The sequence below is a fragment of the Bombina bombina genome, chromosome 8 (genome assembly GCF_027579735.1).
Source record: "Bombina bombina isolate aBomBom1 chromosome 8, aBomBom1.pri, whole genome shotgun sequence".
In the NCBI taxonomy this organism is placed as follows: Eukaryota; Metazoa; Chordata; class Amphibia; order Anura; family Bombinatoridae; genus Bombina; species Bombina bombina.
Genome location: NC_069506.1, coordinates 97,314,413 through 97,331,497, shown reverse-complemented (window position 1 = coordinate 97,331,497; position 17,085 = coordinate 97,314,413). Strand labels below are relative to the sequence as shown.

At 42.2% G+C, this 17,085-nt stretch overlaps 1 protein-coding gene across 1 annotated transcript in view; it reads right to left on the bottom strand.

Moving 5' to 3' along the window:
* Positions 1-17,085, bottom strand: part of LOC128638486 (tyrosine-protein phosphatase non-receptor type 11-like) — a 372,663-nt gene that overhangs the window by 65,634 nt on the left and 289,944 nt on the right. Inside the window, 2 exon segments of the mRNA XM_053690465.1 lie at positions 4,320-4,399; positions 4,850-4,946. Coding sequence (XP_053546440.1) covers positions 4,320-4,399; positions 4,850-4,946 — 177 coding nt within the window.

Here is a 17,085-nt window from a genome sequence, read left to right as displayed (position 1 = left end):
ATGAATTAAACTATTTACATTCTCAAGTCAGTACTATAAATTAGCATACTGGTTGCACACACACACACTTTAAAGCCAAGACTGACCCTGTGGTTGACAAATGTATATTGAACTTAGAAGTCATTTGAGCCAGGCACCCAACGTTTATGAGTGAGTGAACAAAATTTATTTCGGAGGTATCTATAAAGTTATCCAACAATATAAGCCCTAGAAATTACAGTTTTAAAGCCGTGGTACCTCGCCTTGGTATGTTATTATCTTTAGCCTTGCTGTCAGATTTTAAAAAAATGTCCACATATATATAAATGCAATAACAGCATCACTGTTTAATATTTTAGATAAAAAACAGAAGTAAATCTTGTAAAATTATTTCTTTTAATTAAACCCTAAAGCCCTCTATTATTCTAGAACTGTAAATATTAAAATTCCCTTACAAGTTTTCTTCAAGCCGGCGTTAGCCTCAGAAAAGTGAGCGTTGAAAAAAACTTAGCTCCACATCTCACTGTAATACCAGGACTGCTTAAGTCAGCGGTAAGCTGGCAAAACGTGCTTGTGCACGATTTCCCCATAGGAAACAATGGGGCTGAGCTGGCTGAAAAAAAAACCTAACACCTGCAAAAAAGCAGCGTCCAGCTTCTAACGCAGCCCCATTGTTTCCTATGGGGAAATCAATTTTATGTCTGCACCTAACACCTTAACATGAACCCCGAGTCTAAACACCCCTAATCTTACACTTATTACCCTTAATCTGCCGCCCCCAACATCATCGCCACCTACATTATATTATTAACCCCTAATCTGCCGCTCCGGACACCGTCGCCACCTACATTATACTTATGAACCCCTAATCTGATGCCCCCAACATCGCCGAACCCTACATTATGTTTATTACCCCTAATCTGCTCCTCCCGCCAACGTCGCCAAAACTATATTACATTTATTAACCCCTAATCTGCTGCTGCCGCCACTATAATAAATTTATTAACCCCTAAACCTAAGTCTAACCCTAACACTCCCCTAACTTAAATATAATTTAAATACATCTAAAAAAATTTACTACAATTAAATAAATTAATTCTATTTAAAACTAAATACTTACCTATAAAATAAACCCTAAGCTAGCTACAATATAACTAATAGTTACATTGTAGCTAGTTTAGGATTTATTTTTATTTTACAGGCAACTTTGTATTTATTTTAACTAGGTAGAATAGTTATTAACTATTTAATAACTTCCTAGTTAAAATAAGTACAAATTTACCTGTAAAATAAATCCTAACCTAAATTAAAATTACACCTAACACTACACTATCATTAAATTAATTAAATAAATTACCTACAATTAAATTAAATAAACTAAAGTACAAAAAAAACAAACACTAAATTACAGAAAATAAAAAAAGAATTACATTTTTTTTAAAACTAATTACACCTAATCTATTCCCCCTAATAAAATAAAAAAGCCCCCCAAAATAATAAAATTCCCTACCCTATACTAAATTACAAAAAGCCCTTAAACGGGCCTTTTGCGGGGCATTGCCCCAAAAGTAATCAGCTCTTTTACCTGTAAAAAAAAAAAATACAATACCCCCCCAACATTACAACCCATCACCCACACACCAACCCTACTCTAAAACCCACCCAATCCCCCCTTAAAAAAACCTAACACTACCCCCTTGAAGATCACCCTACCTTGAGCCGTCTTCACCCAGCCGGGTACAAGTGGACGTCCAGAGGAGCAGACGTCTTCATCCAATCCGGTCAGGAGAGGACCTCCAGACCGGCAGAAGTCTTCATCCAGGCGGCATCTTCTATCTTCTTCCATCCGGAGCGGGTCCATCTTGAAGACATCCGACGCAGAGCATCCTCTTCCATCCGACGGCGACTGAAGAATGAAGGTACCTTTAAGTAACGTCATTCAAGATGGCGTCCCTTCAATTCCGATTGGCTGATAGAATCCTATCAGCCAATCGGAATTAAGGTAGGAAAAATCCTATTGGCTGAAGCAATCAGCCAATAGGATTGAAGTTCAATCCTATTGGCTGATCCAACCAGCCAATAGGATTGAGCTTGCATTCTATTGGCTGATTGGAATAGCCAATAGAATGCGAGATCAATCCTATTGGCTGATTGCATCAGCCAATAGGATTTTTCCTACCTTAATTCCGATTGGCTGATAGGATTCTATCAGCCAATCGGAATTGAAGGGACGCCATCTTGGATGACGTCACTTAAAGGAACCTTCATTCTTCAGTCGCCGTCGGATGGAAGAGGATGCTCCACGTCCGATGTCTTCAAGATGGACCCGCTCCGGATGGAAGAAGATAGAAGATGCCGCTTGGATGAAGACTTCTGCCGGTCTGGAGGTCCTCTGGCCGGATTGGATAAAGACTTCTGCCCCTCTGGACGTCCACTTGTGCCCGGCTGGGTGAAGACGGCTCAAGGTAGAGTGATCTTCAAGGAGGTAGTGTTAGTTTTTTTTAAGGGGGGATTGGGTGGGTTTTAGAGTAGGGTTGGGTGTGTGGGTGGTGAGTTGTAAAGTTGGGGGGGTATTGTATTTTTTTTTTACAGGTAAAAGAGCTGATTATTTTGGGGCAATGCCCAGCAAAAGGCCCGTTTAAGGGCTATTTGTAATTTAGTATAGGGTAGGGAATTTTATTATTTTGGGGGGCTATTTTATTAGGGGGATTAGATTAGGTGTAATTAGTTTAAAAAAATGAATTTCTTTTTTTATTTTCTGTAATTTAGTGTTTGTTTTTTTTTTGTACTTTAGTTTATTTAATTTAATTGTAGTTAATTGTAGGTAATTTATTTAATTAATTTAATGATAGTGTAGTGTTAGGTGTAATTGTAATTAAGGTTAGGAATTATTTTACAGGTAAATGTGTACTTATTTTAACTAGGAAGTTATTAAATAGTTAATAACTATTTAATAACTATTGTACCTAGTTAAAATAAATACAAAGTTGCCTGTAAAATAAAAATAAATCCTAAGCTAGCTACAATGTAACTATTAGTCATATTGTAGCTATCTTAGGGTTTATTTTACCGGTAAGTATTTAGTTTTAAATAGGATTAATTTATTTAATAATAGTAAATTTATTTCATTTTATTTAAATTATATTTAAGTTAGGGGGTGTTAGGGTTAGACTTAGGTTTAGGGGTTAATAAATGTAATATAGTAGCAGCGACGTTGGGGGCGGTTAATACATGTAGTTAGGTGTTTGCGATGTTAGGGACGGCAGATTAGGGGTTAATACAATTTAACTAGTGTTTGCGAGGCGGGAGTGCGGCGGTTTAGGGGTTAATAAATGTATTAAAGTGGCGGTGATGTCCGGTCGGCAGATTAGGGGTTAAACATTTTAATTAAGTGTTTCTGATGTGTGTGGGGGGGGCCTCGGTTTAGGGGTTAATAGGTAGTTTATGGGTGTTAGTGTACTTTTTATCACTTTAGTTAAGAGCTTTACGTTACGGCGTTAGCCCATAAAACTCTTAACTACTGACTTTTAAATGCGGTAGGAGTCTTGCCAGGAGAGGGTCTACCGCTCACTTTTTCAGGCGATTGTAATACCGGCGTTAGGCAAATGCCATTAAAAAGATAGGATACGCAATTGAAGTAAGGGGATTTGCGGTATGCTAAAATCGCGGAAAAAAAGTGAGCGGTACACCTGTACCTGCCAGACTCGTAATACCAGCGGGAGTTAAAAAGCAGCGTTGGGACCCCTCAACGCTGCTTTTTAAGGCTAACGCAAGACTTGTATTCTAGGCGTAAGTCTTTAGAACGTTGGTTAAAGCTTTGGAAGTTCAATTAAAGATTAGAGTAACAGGAGGATGATTAAATTCTCTAATGCCATGATATATTATTCAGTCCCAAAAATCAATATTCTGACTATGTATAGCCCAAGCAAACAGTTCAACATAGAGTGCAAACTGCAGTGGTGATAATGGGCATCTTTCTGGCATCTTTCTGGTGTCCCAAGCTGTTGAAGTCAGTAAAGATCACAATACCACAAAAAATGTAGCAGTTTTTACTATGTCTATCAGTCAATTGGAGTTTGGAGCATGCAACATCTGATGACATCCTGTTGACTGAAATCTATAATTTTTCGGATTTTACCTAAAATCAACACACTAATTCCCCAGGTTTTGTTACTACGATTTATTTATTTATTTTTGTAAACTGCCAGGATTAGTCACCTACACAATAAGTGTGCTCTACCCTGATGAATACATACTCAAGTATGCCTTTACATGCTATACCATGGTATCATGTTACAAGCTTCTTGACCACAGAAGATAAACTTCCAAGACACAGTTACCTTGATGTAGTTTGCATTGATGTAATCTGATCCAGGAACACTCTCATCAGCATGTAGCAAGGCCACTCTTGTTGTATCAACTGCACATGACAGGATGGAAAAGTACCGGTGTTACCTTCTTACTTAATGATGACAACATTCTTCCATCATCTCCAGTGCTACATCTAAAATGCATTCATTAATCCTGCTGTCATTAAATAGATATAAAAAGTACAAAAAGAAAATGCTCTTTCATATTAGAGAATTTTATTGTTGCACTATTACTTGGATATAACTATGTGTTTACCTTCTGCAAAGGAGAAACACATAGTTAATCTCAGTCTCAGAGCTACCAAAAACCCCACAATGAAACTATGGGATGCGCCTCACAAGGTAATTCTGATTGACTGAAATTACCTCTATATTAGATAAAATTAACCAATGAAGATAATACACAATTAAAATGATTTAGCCACACTTTCCGCTCCAAATCCGTGACACCTATTCCACCAGTGTCCCTATTCTCTGGAGTGGACGTCTACAACACTTACAAGGTAGGATATTCTTGTATCTGTTCTTGCTTTTATTTTCTGGTCGTTGTCCCTCCTTCCTGGGATACAACAATTTACATTCTTGTTGCTGTAGCATCTGAAGACAGAGGGTAGTGAAATGAGCATGAGAATGATTTATACCCCATAACAGCCTTAAAGCTACACTACAGTCAAAATGAAGACCACTATACACAGTAGAATAGCATAATCAGCAACTGCATAATAAAAAAAAAACTCAAAAGCAGTTTGAATTTCAAATGGAGTAGTAGACTCGTTTCTGACATATTTTAACGTAAATTATAATTTCACTCCCACTGTATCATGTGACAGCCATCAGCCAATCACAAAATGCATAAACCTAGATTCTGTGAATTTTTGCACATGCTCAGTATGAGCTGATACCTCAAAAAGTGTGCAAATAAAAAGACTGCAAATTTAGATAATCGAAGTGAACTGACAAGTTGTTAAAAATTGTGTGATCTATCTAGATAATGAAATTTTAATTTTGAGTTTAGTGTCCCTTTAAACATTCCAATTTTCTTTCATTATCAAATTGTTTTTTATATGCACCCTTTCTGAGTCACCATCTCCTACTGAGAGTTCAGAATGTATACACGATACAGGTTAATAGCTGTCACGCCATATAAGGGCTGACAAATTGAAGTAAACAAATAACCAAAAGGATGGCTGCAATGTTTAAATATTATGGTAAATGATTTCCATAAATCCATTCAACCTTTCATTCTTTCCTTGAGGTTTCTGTAAGATTATTTTGGTCATTTTTTTCTATGTAGAAGATATCATCACAGATGCTTGCTTGTGCAGTTCTCAAAACTTTGAATTTGTGTCAGCAGAGATAACATGCCTCTTCTTCACAGCAAAAATGTTATAAAAAAAAAACAAATTATGCTTACCAGATAATTTCCTTTCCTTCTGTATGAGGAGAGTCCATGGCTTCATTCCTTACTTGTGGGAATACAGAACATGACCACCAGGAGGAGGCAAAGACACCCCAGCAAAAGGCTTAAATACCTGCCCCACTTCACTCATATTCCAGTCTTTCTGCCAAGGGAAAAAGGAACAGTAGGAGAAATATCAGGGTATAAATGGTGCCAGAAGAACAAAACAAAATTTAGGTCTGCCCATCGGAGAATAAGGACAGGGGCCGTGGACTCTCCTCATACAGAAGCAAAGGAAATGATCTGGTAAGCATAATTTATGTTTTCCTTCTTAATATGAGGAGAGTCCACGGCTTCATTCCTTACTTGTGGGAAACATATACCCAAGCTCCAGAGGACACTGAATGAACGGTAGGGCAAAAAAAAATGAGGTGAACCCTATTCTGAGGGCACCACAGCCTGCAAAACCTTTCTCCCAAAAGCTGCTTCAGCCGAATTAAAAATGTCAAACTTGTAAAATTTAGAAAAGGTATGTAAGGAGGACCACGTAGCCGCCCTACAAATCTGATCCATAGAGGCATCATTCTTGGAGGCCCAAGAGCAAGCCACTGCTCTAGTTGAATGAGCCTTAACCCTCTGAGGAGGTTTGTGTCCCGCTGTTTAATAAGCTAAGCGAATAATGCTCCTCAACCAAAAAGATAAGGAAGTGGACAAGGCCTTCTGCCCCCTACGTTTCCCAGAATAGACAACAAACAAAGAAGAAATCTGTCTAAACTCCTTCGTAGCCTGAAGATAGAACTTCAAGGCCCGAACCACATCCAAATTATGAAGTAACCGTTCCTTCGAAGAAGGATTAGGACACAAGGAAGGAACCACAATCTAACCCAGTACAAAGAACAGCCTTATCAGCATGAACTACTAGGTAAGGAGGCTCACATTGCAAGGCAGCCATTTCAGAGAATCTGCACGCCGAAGCAATAGCCAGTAGAAAAAGAACCTTCTAAGACAGTAATTTAATGTCAACTACATGCATAGGTTAAAACAGAGCCTTCTGCAAAACTTTAAGAACAAGATTTAAACTTCAAGGAGGAGCCCTAGATCTAAACACAAGTCTGATTCTAGCCAGAGCCTAAACAAAAGACTGAACATCTGGAAGCTCAGCGAGCCTCTTGTGCAATAAATCAGATAGGGCCGAAATCTGTCCCTTAAGGGAGCTAGCAGAAAGGCCCTTCTCCGACCATCCTGGAGAAAGGAAAGAATCCTGGAAACCCTGACCTTATGCCAGGGGAATCCACTCTCTTCACACTAGAATAAGTAGGTCCTCCACACCTTATGATAGATGCGACGAGTAACCGGCTTACAAGCTTGAATGAGAGTGTCAATAACTCTCTCATAGAAACCTCTCTTGGCTAGGACCAAGCGTTCAATCTCCACGCAGTCAGCCTCAGAGAATCTAGATTTTGATGAACAAAAGGACCTTGTTCCAGCCGATCCCTGCAACAAAGTAAATTCCATGGAGGAGATGACGACATCACCACTAGATCCGGGAACCACATCCTTCATGGCCATGATGGAGCAATCAGTATCACTGATGCCCGCTCCTGCATGATGCGGGCCACTACTCGAGGAAGGAGAGGTAATGGCGGAAAAAGGTATATTAGACTGAACCTCCAAGGCACCACTAATGCATCTATTAGCTCCGCCTGAGGATCCCTCGATCTCGACCCATACCTGGGTAGCTTGGTATTGAGACGGGACGCCATGAGATCTAACTCCGGATTCCCCCACCTGTTGCATATATTTGCAAACACCTCTGGATGGAGAGACCATTCCCTGGGATGAAAGGATTGTCTGCTGAGAAAATCTGCTTCCCAGTTGTACACAAGCGGAATGTGGATCGCTGACAGCAAGCAGTAATGGGCCTCCGGCCACTCCAGAATCCGAGATACCTCCCTCATTGCTAGAGAGCTCCTTGTTCCTCCCTGGTGGTTGATGTAAGCCACCAAGGTGATATTGTCTGATTGGAATCTGATAAACTGGGAGGAACCCAGACGGGGCCAAGCCAGGTTCCAGAATGTTGATCGGAAGAGAGCTCTCCTCCCAAGACCAAGCCTTCTTGGCTCCCCAAACTGCTCCCCATCCTGAGAGACTCGCATCTGTAGTCACAATCTCCCAGGATGGTCTTAAAAAGGATGTCCCTCGGGACAGGTGATCTGGACAGAGCCACCAAGACATCGATTCTCTCGACCGGTTGTCCAGAGAGATCTGTTGAGACGGATCCGAATGATTGCCATTCCACTGTCTCAGCATGCACAGCTGTAATGGTCTGAGATGGAACCTGGCAAAGGGAATTATGTCCATGCTGGACACCATGAGACCAATCACCCCCATACACTGTGCCACATAGGGCCTTGAGGAGGCCCAGAGGGCAAGACATGCCGAAACCAGCTTGCAGCGGTCTCTGGTCTGAATGAAATATCCTCATGACTAGCGAGTCTATTATAGTGCCCAGGAATTATTCCCTGGTGCTTGGAATAAGAGAACTGTCTTCTAAGTTTAGCTTCCATCCATGGGATTGAAGAAGAGAGAGAAGAGATTCTGAATGTTCTTCCGCTAGATGAAAGGATGGTGCTTGTACCAGAATATTGTCCAAGTAAGGTGCTACTGCAATGCCCTGGGTTCTGGCCACGGCTAAGAGAGCCCCCAGAACCATTGTGAAAATTCTTGGGGCAGTAGCTAGGACAAACGGAAGAGCAATAAACTGGAAGTGCTGGTCCAGAAAGGCAAACCTTAGGAACTGAAAGTGTTCCCAGTGGATTGGGACATGAAGGTAAGCATCCTTCAGATCTATAGTGGTCATGAACCGTCCCTTCTGGATTAAAGGAAGGGTAGACCTCATTGTCTCCATCTTGAACAAGGGGACATTCAGAAACTTGTTTAAGTACTTTAGGTCCAGAATCGGGCGGAAAGTTCCCTCCTTCTTTGGGACCACAAAAAGGTTTGAGTAGTATCCCAAGCCTCGTTCCTCTATGGGAACCGGGAAAATGACTCCTAAGGAGGACAGATCCCGGACCCACCACAGAAAGGCATCCTTCTTTTCTGGCTTTGATGACAGATTTGAGAGAAGGAATCTGCCCTTGGATGGAAGAGACTTGAACCCAATTCTGTAACCCTGAGCAATAACCTCCAGGACCCAAGGATCCTGCACATCCCTGAACCAAGCTTCTGAGAAGAGCGAAAGTCTGCCCCCTACCTGATCCATAAATTGACCAGGGGCAACTCCTTCAAGCTGATTTAGTCTTGCTCTGCTTGGACTTATTCCAGGACTGAGCCGGTTTCCAAGTCTTAGGTTGCTCAGTCTTAGCAGAGGATTGCTGGTGCTGGGATTTATCAGAGCGAAAGGAACAAAAATTATTTGATTGTCCCTTAGATCTGTTCTTTTTATCTTGTGATAGGAAGGCACCCTTGCCCCCTGTAACCGTGGACAGGACCAAACTAAATCTTGCCCTTGAATGGAAGGGAAAACAGAATTTATGTTTACCTGATAAATTACTTTCTCCAACGGTGTGTCCGGTCCACGGCGTCATCCTTACTTGTGGGATATTCTCTTCCCCAACAGGAAATGGCAAAGAGCCCAGCAAAGCTGGTCACATGATCCCTCCTAGGCTCCGCCTACCCCAGTCATTCGACCGACGTTAAGGAGGAATATTTGCATAGGAGAAACCATATGATACCGTGGTGACTGTAGTTAAAGAAAATAAATTATCAGACCTGATTAAAAAACCAGGGCGGGCCGTGGACCGGACACACCGTTGGAGAAAGTAATTTATCAGGTAAACATAAATTCTGTTTTCTCCAACATAGGTGTGTCCGGTCCACGGCGTCATCCTTACTTGTGGGAACCAATACCAAAGCTTTAGGACACGGATGAAGGGAGGGAGCAAATCAGGTCACCTAAATGGAAGGCACCACGGCTTGCAAAACCTTTCTCCAAAAAACAGCCTCAGAAGAAGCAAAAGTATCAAACTTGTAAAATTTGGTAAAAGTGTGCAGTGAAGACCAAGTCGCTGCCCTACATATCTGATCAACAGAAGCCTCGTTCTTGAAGGCCCATGTGGAAGCCACAGCCCTAGTGGAATGAGCTGTGATTCTTTCAGGAGGCTGCCGTCCGGCAGTCTCGTAAGCCAATCTGATGATGCTTTTAATCCAAAAAGAGAGAGAGGTAGAAGTTGCTTTTTGACCTCTCCTTTTACCAGAATAAACAACAAACAAGGAAGATGTTTGTCTAAAATCCTTTGTAGCATCTAAATAGAATTTTAGAGCGCGAACAACATCCAAATTGTGCAACAAACGCTCCTTCTTCGAAACAGGTTTTGGACACAAAGAAGGCACGACTATCTCCTGGTTAATGTTTTTGTTAGAAACAACTTTCGGAAGAAAACCAGGTTTAGTACGTAAAACCACCCTATCTGCATGGAACACCAGATAAGGAGGAGAACACTGCAGAGCAGATAATTCTGAAACTCTTCTAGCAGAAGAAATTGCAACCAAAAACAAAACTTTCCAAGATAATAACTTAATATCAACGGAATGTAAGGGTTCAAACGGAACCCCCTGAAGAACTGAAAGAACTAAGTTGAGACTCCAAGGAGGAGTCAAAGGTTTGTAAACAGGCTTGATTCTAACCAGAGCCTGAACAAAGGCTTGAACATCTGGCACAGCTGCCAGCTTTTTGTGAAGTAACACAGACAAGGCAGAAATCTGTCCCTTCAAGGAACTTGCAGATAACCCTTTCTCCAATCCTTCTTGGAGAAAAGATAGAATCTTAGGAATCTTTACCTTGTCCCAGGGGAATCCTTTAGATTCACACCAACAGATATATTTTTTCCATATTTTGTGGTAAATTTTTCTAGTTACAGGCTTTCTGGCCTGAACAAGAGTATCAATAACAGAATCTGAGAACCCTCGTTTTGATAAAATCAAGCGTTCAATCTCCAAGCAGTCAGCTGGAGTGAGACCAGATTCGGATGTACGAACGGACCTTGAACAAGAAGGTCTCGTCTCAAAGGTAGCTTCCATGGTGGAGCCGATGACATATTCACCAGATCTGCATACCAAGTCCTGCGTGGCCACGCAGGAGCTATCAAGATCACCGACGCCCTCTCCTGATGGATCCTGGCTACCAGCCTGGGGATGAGAGGAAACGGCGGGAATACATAAGCTAGTTTGAAGGTCCAAGGTGCTACTAGTGCATCTACTAGAGTCGTGAGATCTGAGAGAGGCCAGGACTATGTCCGTGTGGGCCTTTGCTTGAGGAAGGGACGACGCTTGAATCAGAATGTCGTCCAAGTAAGGTACTACTGCAATGCCCCTTGGTCTTAGCACCGCTAGAAGGGACCCTAGTACCTTTGTGAAAATCCTTGGAGCAGTGGCTAATCCGAAAGGAAGCGCCACGAACTGGTAATGCTTGTCCAGGAATGCGAACCTTAGGAACCGATGATGTTCCTTGTGGATAGGAATATGTAGATACGCATCCTTTAAATCCACCGTGGTCATGAATTGACCTTCCTGGATGGAAGGAAGAATTGTTCGAATGGTTTCCATCTTGAACGATGGAACCTTGAGAAACTTGTTTAAGATCTTGAGATCTAAGATTGGTCTGAACGTTCCCTCTTTTTTGGGAACTATGAACAGATTGGAGTAGAACCCCATCCCTTGTTCTCCTAATGGAACAGGATGAATTACTCCCATTTTTTGCAGGTCTTCTACACAATGTAAGAATGCCTGTCTTTTTATGTGGTCTGAAGACAATTGAGACCCGTGGAACCTCCCCCTTGGGGGAAGTCCCTTGAATTCCAGAAGATAACCTTGGGAGACTATTTCTAGTGCCCAAGGATCCAGAACATCTCTTGCCCAAGCCTGAGCGAAGAGAGAGAGTCTGCCCCCCACCAGATCCGGTCCCGGATCGGGGGCCAACATTTCATGCTGTCTTGGTAGCAGTGGCAGGTTTCTTAGCCTGCTTTCCCTTGTTCCAGCCTTGCATTGGTCTCCAGGCTGGCTTGGCTTGAGAAGTATTACCCTCTTGTTTAGAGGACGTAGCACTTGGGGCTGGTCCGTTTCTACGAAAGGGACGAAAATTAGGTTTATTTTTGGCCTTGAAAGACCTATCCTGAGGAAGGGCGTGGCCCTTACCCCCAGTGATATCAGAGATAATCTCTTTCAAGTCAGGGCCAAACAGCGTTTTCCCCTTGAAAGGAATGTTAAGTAGTTTGTTCTTGGAAGACGCATCCGCTGACCAAGATTTCAACCAAAGCGCTCTGCGCGCCACAATAGCAAACCCAGAATTTTTCGCCGCTAACCTAGCCAATTGCAAAGTGGCGTCTAGGGTGAAAGAATTAGCCAATTTGAGAGCACGGATTCTGTCCATAATCTCCTCATAAGGAGGAGAATCACTATCGATCGCCTTAACTAGTTCATCGAACCAGAAACACGCGGCTGTAGTGACAGGGACAATGCATGAAATTGGTTGTAGAAGGTAACCTTGCTGAACAAACATCTTTTTAAGCAAACCTTCTAATTTTTTATCCATAGGATCTTTGAAAGCACAACTATCTTCTATGGGTATAGTGGTGCGTTTGTTTAAAGTAGAAACCGCTCCCTCGACCTTGGGGACTGTCTGCCATAAGTCCTTTCTGGGGTCGACCATAGGAAACAATTTTTTAAATATGGGGGGAGGGACGAAAGGTATACCGGGCCTTTCCCATTCTTTATTTACAATGTCCGCCACCCGCTTGGGTATAGGAAAAGCTTCTGGGAGCCCCGGGACCTCTAGGAACTTGTCCATTTTACATAGTTTCTCTGGGATGATCAAATTCTCACAATCATCCAGAGTGGATAATACCTCCTTAAGCAGAGCGCGGAGATGTTCCAACTTAAATTTAAATGTAATCACATCGGGTTCAGCTTGTTGAGAAATTTTCCCTGAATCTGAAATTTCTCCCTCAGACAAAACCTCCCTGGCCCCCTCAGACTGGTGTAGGGGCATTTCAGAACCATTATCATCAGCGTCCTCATGCTCTTCAGTATCTAAAACAGAGCAGTCGCGCTTACGCTGATAAGTGGGCATTTTGGCTAAAATGTTTTTGATAGAATTATCCATTACAGCCGTTAATTGTTGCATAGTAAGGAGTATTGGCGCGCTAGATGTACTAGGGGCCTCCTGAGTGGGCAAGACTCGTGTAGACGAAGGAGGGAATGATGCAGTACCATGCTTACTCCCCTCACTTGAGGAATCATCTTGGGCATCATTTTCAGTGTCACATAAATCACATTTATTTAAATGAGAAGGAACCCTGGCTTCCCCACATTCAGAACACAGTCTATCTGGTAGTTCAGACATGTTAAACAGGCATAAACTTGATAACAAAGTACAAAAAACGTTTTAAAATAAAACCGTTACTGTCACTTTAAATTTTAAACTGAACACACTTTATTACTGCAATTGCGAAAAAGTATGAAGGAATTGTTCAAAATTCACCAAAATTTCACTACAGTGTCTTAAAGCCTTAAAAGTATTGCACACCAAATTTGGAAGCTTTAACCCTTAAAATAACGGAACCGGAGCCGTTTTTAACTTTAACCCCTTTACAGTCCCTGGTATCTGCTTTGCTGAGATCCAACCAAGCCCAAAGGGGAATACGATACCAAATGACGCCTTCAAAAAGTCTTTTCTATGTATCAGAGCTCCTCACACATGCGACTGCATGTCATGCCTCTCAAAAACAAGTGCGCAATACCGGCGCGAAAATGAGGCTCTGCCTATGATTAGGGAAAGCCCCTAAAGAATAAGGTGTCTAAAACAGTGCCTGCCGATATTATTTTATCAAAATACCCAGATTAAATGATTCCTCAAGGCTAAATATGTGTAATATATGAATCGATTTAGCCCAGAAAAAGTCTACAGTCTTAATAAGCCCTTGTGAAGCCCTTATTTACTTTCTGAATAAACATGGCTTACCGGATCCCATAGGGAAAATGACAGCTTCCAGCATTACATCGTCTTGTTAGAATGTGTCATACCTCAAGCAGCAAAAGACTGCTCACTGTTCCCCCAACTGAAGTTAATTCCTCTCAACAGTCCTGTGTGGAACAGCCATGGATTTTAGTAACGGTTGCTAAAATCATTTTCCTCATACAAACAGAAATCTTCATCTCTTTTCTGTTTCAGAGTAAATAGTACATACCAGCACTATTTTAAAATAACAAACTCTTGATTGAATAATAAAAACTACAGTTAAACACTAAAAAACTCTAAGCCATCTCCGTGGAGATGTTGCCTGTACAACGGCAAAGAGAATGACTGGGGTAGGCGGAGCCTAGGAGGGATCATGTGACCAGCTTTGCTGGGCTCTTTGCCATTTCCTGTTGGGGAAGAGAATATCCCACAAGTAAGGATGACGCCGTGGACCGGACACACCTATGTTGGAGAAAGGAGTTTGGACTTGGAAGTCAAGTCAGCAGACCAGGACTTCAGCCACAGAGCCCGGCGGGCCTGAAAAGAAAACCCAGCAGTTTTAGCATTTAACTTGCATATTCGCATCACAAATAAAAGAATGAGTGACCCTCAAAGCCTTAATTCTATCAAGAGGCGACCTTCCACCTTGATCAAATCCGATAAGGAGTCACACCAGTAGGTAGCCATTCCTGCAACCACGGCAACTGCTTTCACTGGTTGAAATAAATATCCCGAATGTTGAAACATCTTTCTTGACAGAGTTTCCATCTTTTTATCCATGGGCTCTTTGAACGACGAACTATCCTCCAGTGGGATAGTAGTGCGTTTTGCAAGCATGGAGACAGCGCTATCCACCTTAGGGATGGAACCCCACAACTCCAATTGAGAGTCCGGGATCGGGATTTCTTAAAGGCAGACGAAGGGGTGAAGGAAGAACCAATCCTCTCCTATTCGTTCTTAATAATGTTTGCCATCTTTACAGGAACAGGGAAAGTCCGAGGAACAACTCTGTCTCTGTAATCTCTATCCAGTTTAGGAATTAAAGGTTCTTCAGGCAGTTTGGCCTCTGGAACCTCTAAGGTAGCCAGAACTTCCTTTAAAAGAACCCAGAAAGTTCACACTCTGAAGTATCAGAAAGAACTTCATCATTAGATAACCTTCTATCAGCTATAGCCAATAAACTAGATGATGACCCTTGGGAAGGATAGCAATATTTGACCTTTCGCTTGCGCTTAGCAGGGCGAGGTAAAGCACTAATGGCCGCAGACACCGACCTTTGTAACTGCGCAGTGAAGTCTGGAGGTAAAAGGCCTCCTCCAGATGGAGGATCAGGCGTGCTATGGGAAACTGCATGTGTATTAGAAGATGAATTAGGGTGCGCACCTCACGGGACGGGGACCCCTCAGAGGTGGAAGGCTCAGTGGTATCAAACATGTTAACCTTTTTTGACATAATCACTTTTTCTAGGCATGTGGAACATATTTGAGAGGGCGGGTATACCTCAGCCTCCTCACAATATAAACAGGCATTAGTCTTGGGTATAGAGGGAGTACCCTCTAAAACATCAGAGTCCTCCATAGCTATGGGCTATGTCCTAATTAGGGCTGCATGATTAAATCGGGGATGCGGTTTTAAAACGCGATTAATCGCTGCGGTTTTAAAACCTGCGAAAGTATGCAATGTTCAGGCCCAGCCCCTTTGACGTCACTTATGACGTACAGGAGGGCCGCCGACTTTGCGGAATTTTTTATGACGCTAAAAAAAGCCAGTCCCTTGAGAAGAACTTATCGAGTGCTCCATTTTCTTAGAAATCTGACACATCACATGTAAACACCGGGCCCGTCTGTTTCTCACAAGCTTTACTCTCAGGCCGAGCTTGCTACAATATTCTGCTGCGAAACCGCTGAGCACACACAATATTTATTGTTATATTATCAACAGTTACTTCCTTTTTTATGCAGAAGAATACAATTTTAATAAAACATATTGTAAAAAGCTTAGAGAAATAACCAATCATTTATAATGAACATTGTGTGTGCTCAGCGGTTTCACAGCAGAATATTGTAACAAGCTCGGCCTGAGGGTAAAGCTTGTGAGAAACAGACGGGCCCGGTGTTTACATGTGATGTGTCAGTTTTCTAAGAAAATGCGCACAGGCTGTTCTTGGAGCACTCGATAAGTTCTTCTCAAGGCTTTTTTAGCGTCACAAAATATTTTGCATGCGCACTGGCTTTTATTGGAGAATTTGATAAGTTCTCCCCAAGGCTTTGCCTCTTTTCAGATGAACTGAGGGGGGTGCTGACGTGATTCCCCCCCCCTCATATCGCCCAGCCCTAGTCCTAATATAACAACGAACATTATAAAAAAATATAAAAACGGCACCTTTATACCCCCGATGGCTGGGGCACTCATCACCTCCTATGACCCAGGCACACAGAGTAAACCACTTCTCTACGATAACCAGCATGGTCAGAGAGTAGGAAGTGAAACTATGACCACACCCGGTCACATGGAGTGCAACCTAGGACCGCCTCCGCTAAGGAAAAGCGTGTCAAGCTTGTAATTCTGCGCAGCGCCAAAGTGAAAGTAACCTGTATGTTCCAACCTCAGCCTATGAGCCTCAGAAAACATCTTGCACATAACGCAGTATAAATCAAATACAAATTTATGAGATTAATCCCCACTGTTCAATAATCCCCCCTCAGGAGATATTAACCATTGATTCCATACGGATAAAAGGAGCCACACTGTCACCCTGTCTTCTAGCATTACCATATGTGTAAAAAATGAAACAATCTTACCGGAATCTGATGAAAGCAGGCAGTGAAACTCGTCAACACTGATTGCTTAGGAGCTGTTAATACGAGTCTGAATGGTTTTGCAGAAAGACTCTCCCTGCATCTCCAGACCCTAACTTTTGTCAGCCTCTCAGTGAGAGCATTGACAAGACTACTTAAAACTCCAGTCCCATTTCAAAGGGTAGATACCCTTCATAAGGAACTACTCCATATCTTCTGACACTTCTCTGCCAACCTCCTGTAACGAAAGGCAAAGAATGACTGGAATATGAGGGAAGTCGGGGAGGTATTTAAGCCTTTGGCTGGGGTGTCTGTCTCCTAGTGGCCAGGTTCTGTATTCCCACAAGAAGGAATGAAGCCGTTGACTCTCCTCATATTAAGAAGGAAAGACTTTTAAAGGGACATAATGCTCACATGCTAAATCAATTGAAAGTGATGCAGCAAAACTGTAAAAAGCTGTCATGAAAATATCACCTGAACATCTCTGTGTAAAATGGGAAGATATTTTACCTCACAATGTCTTCA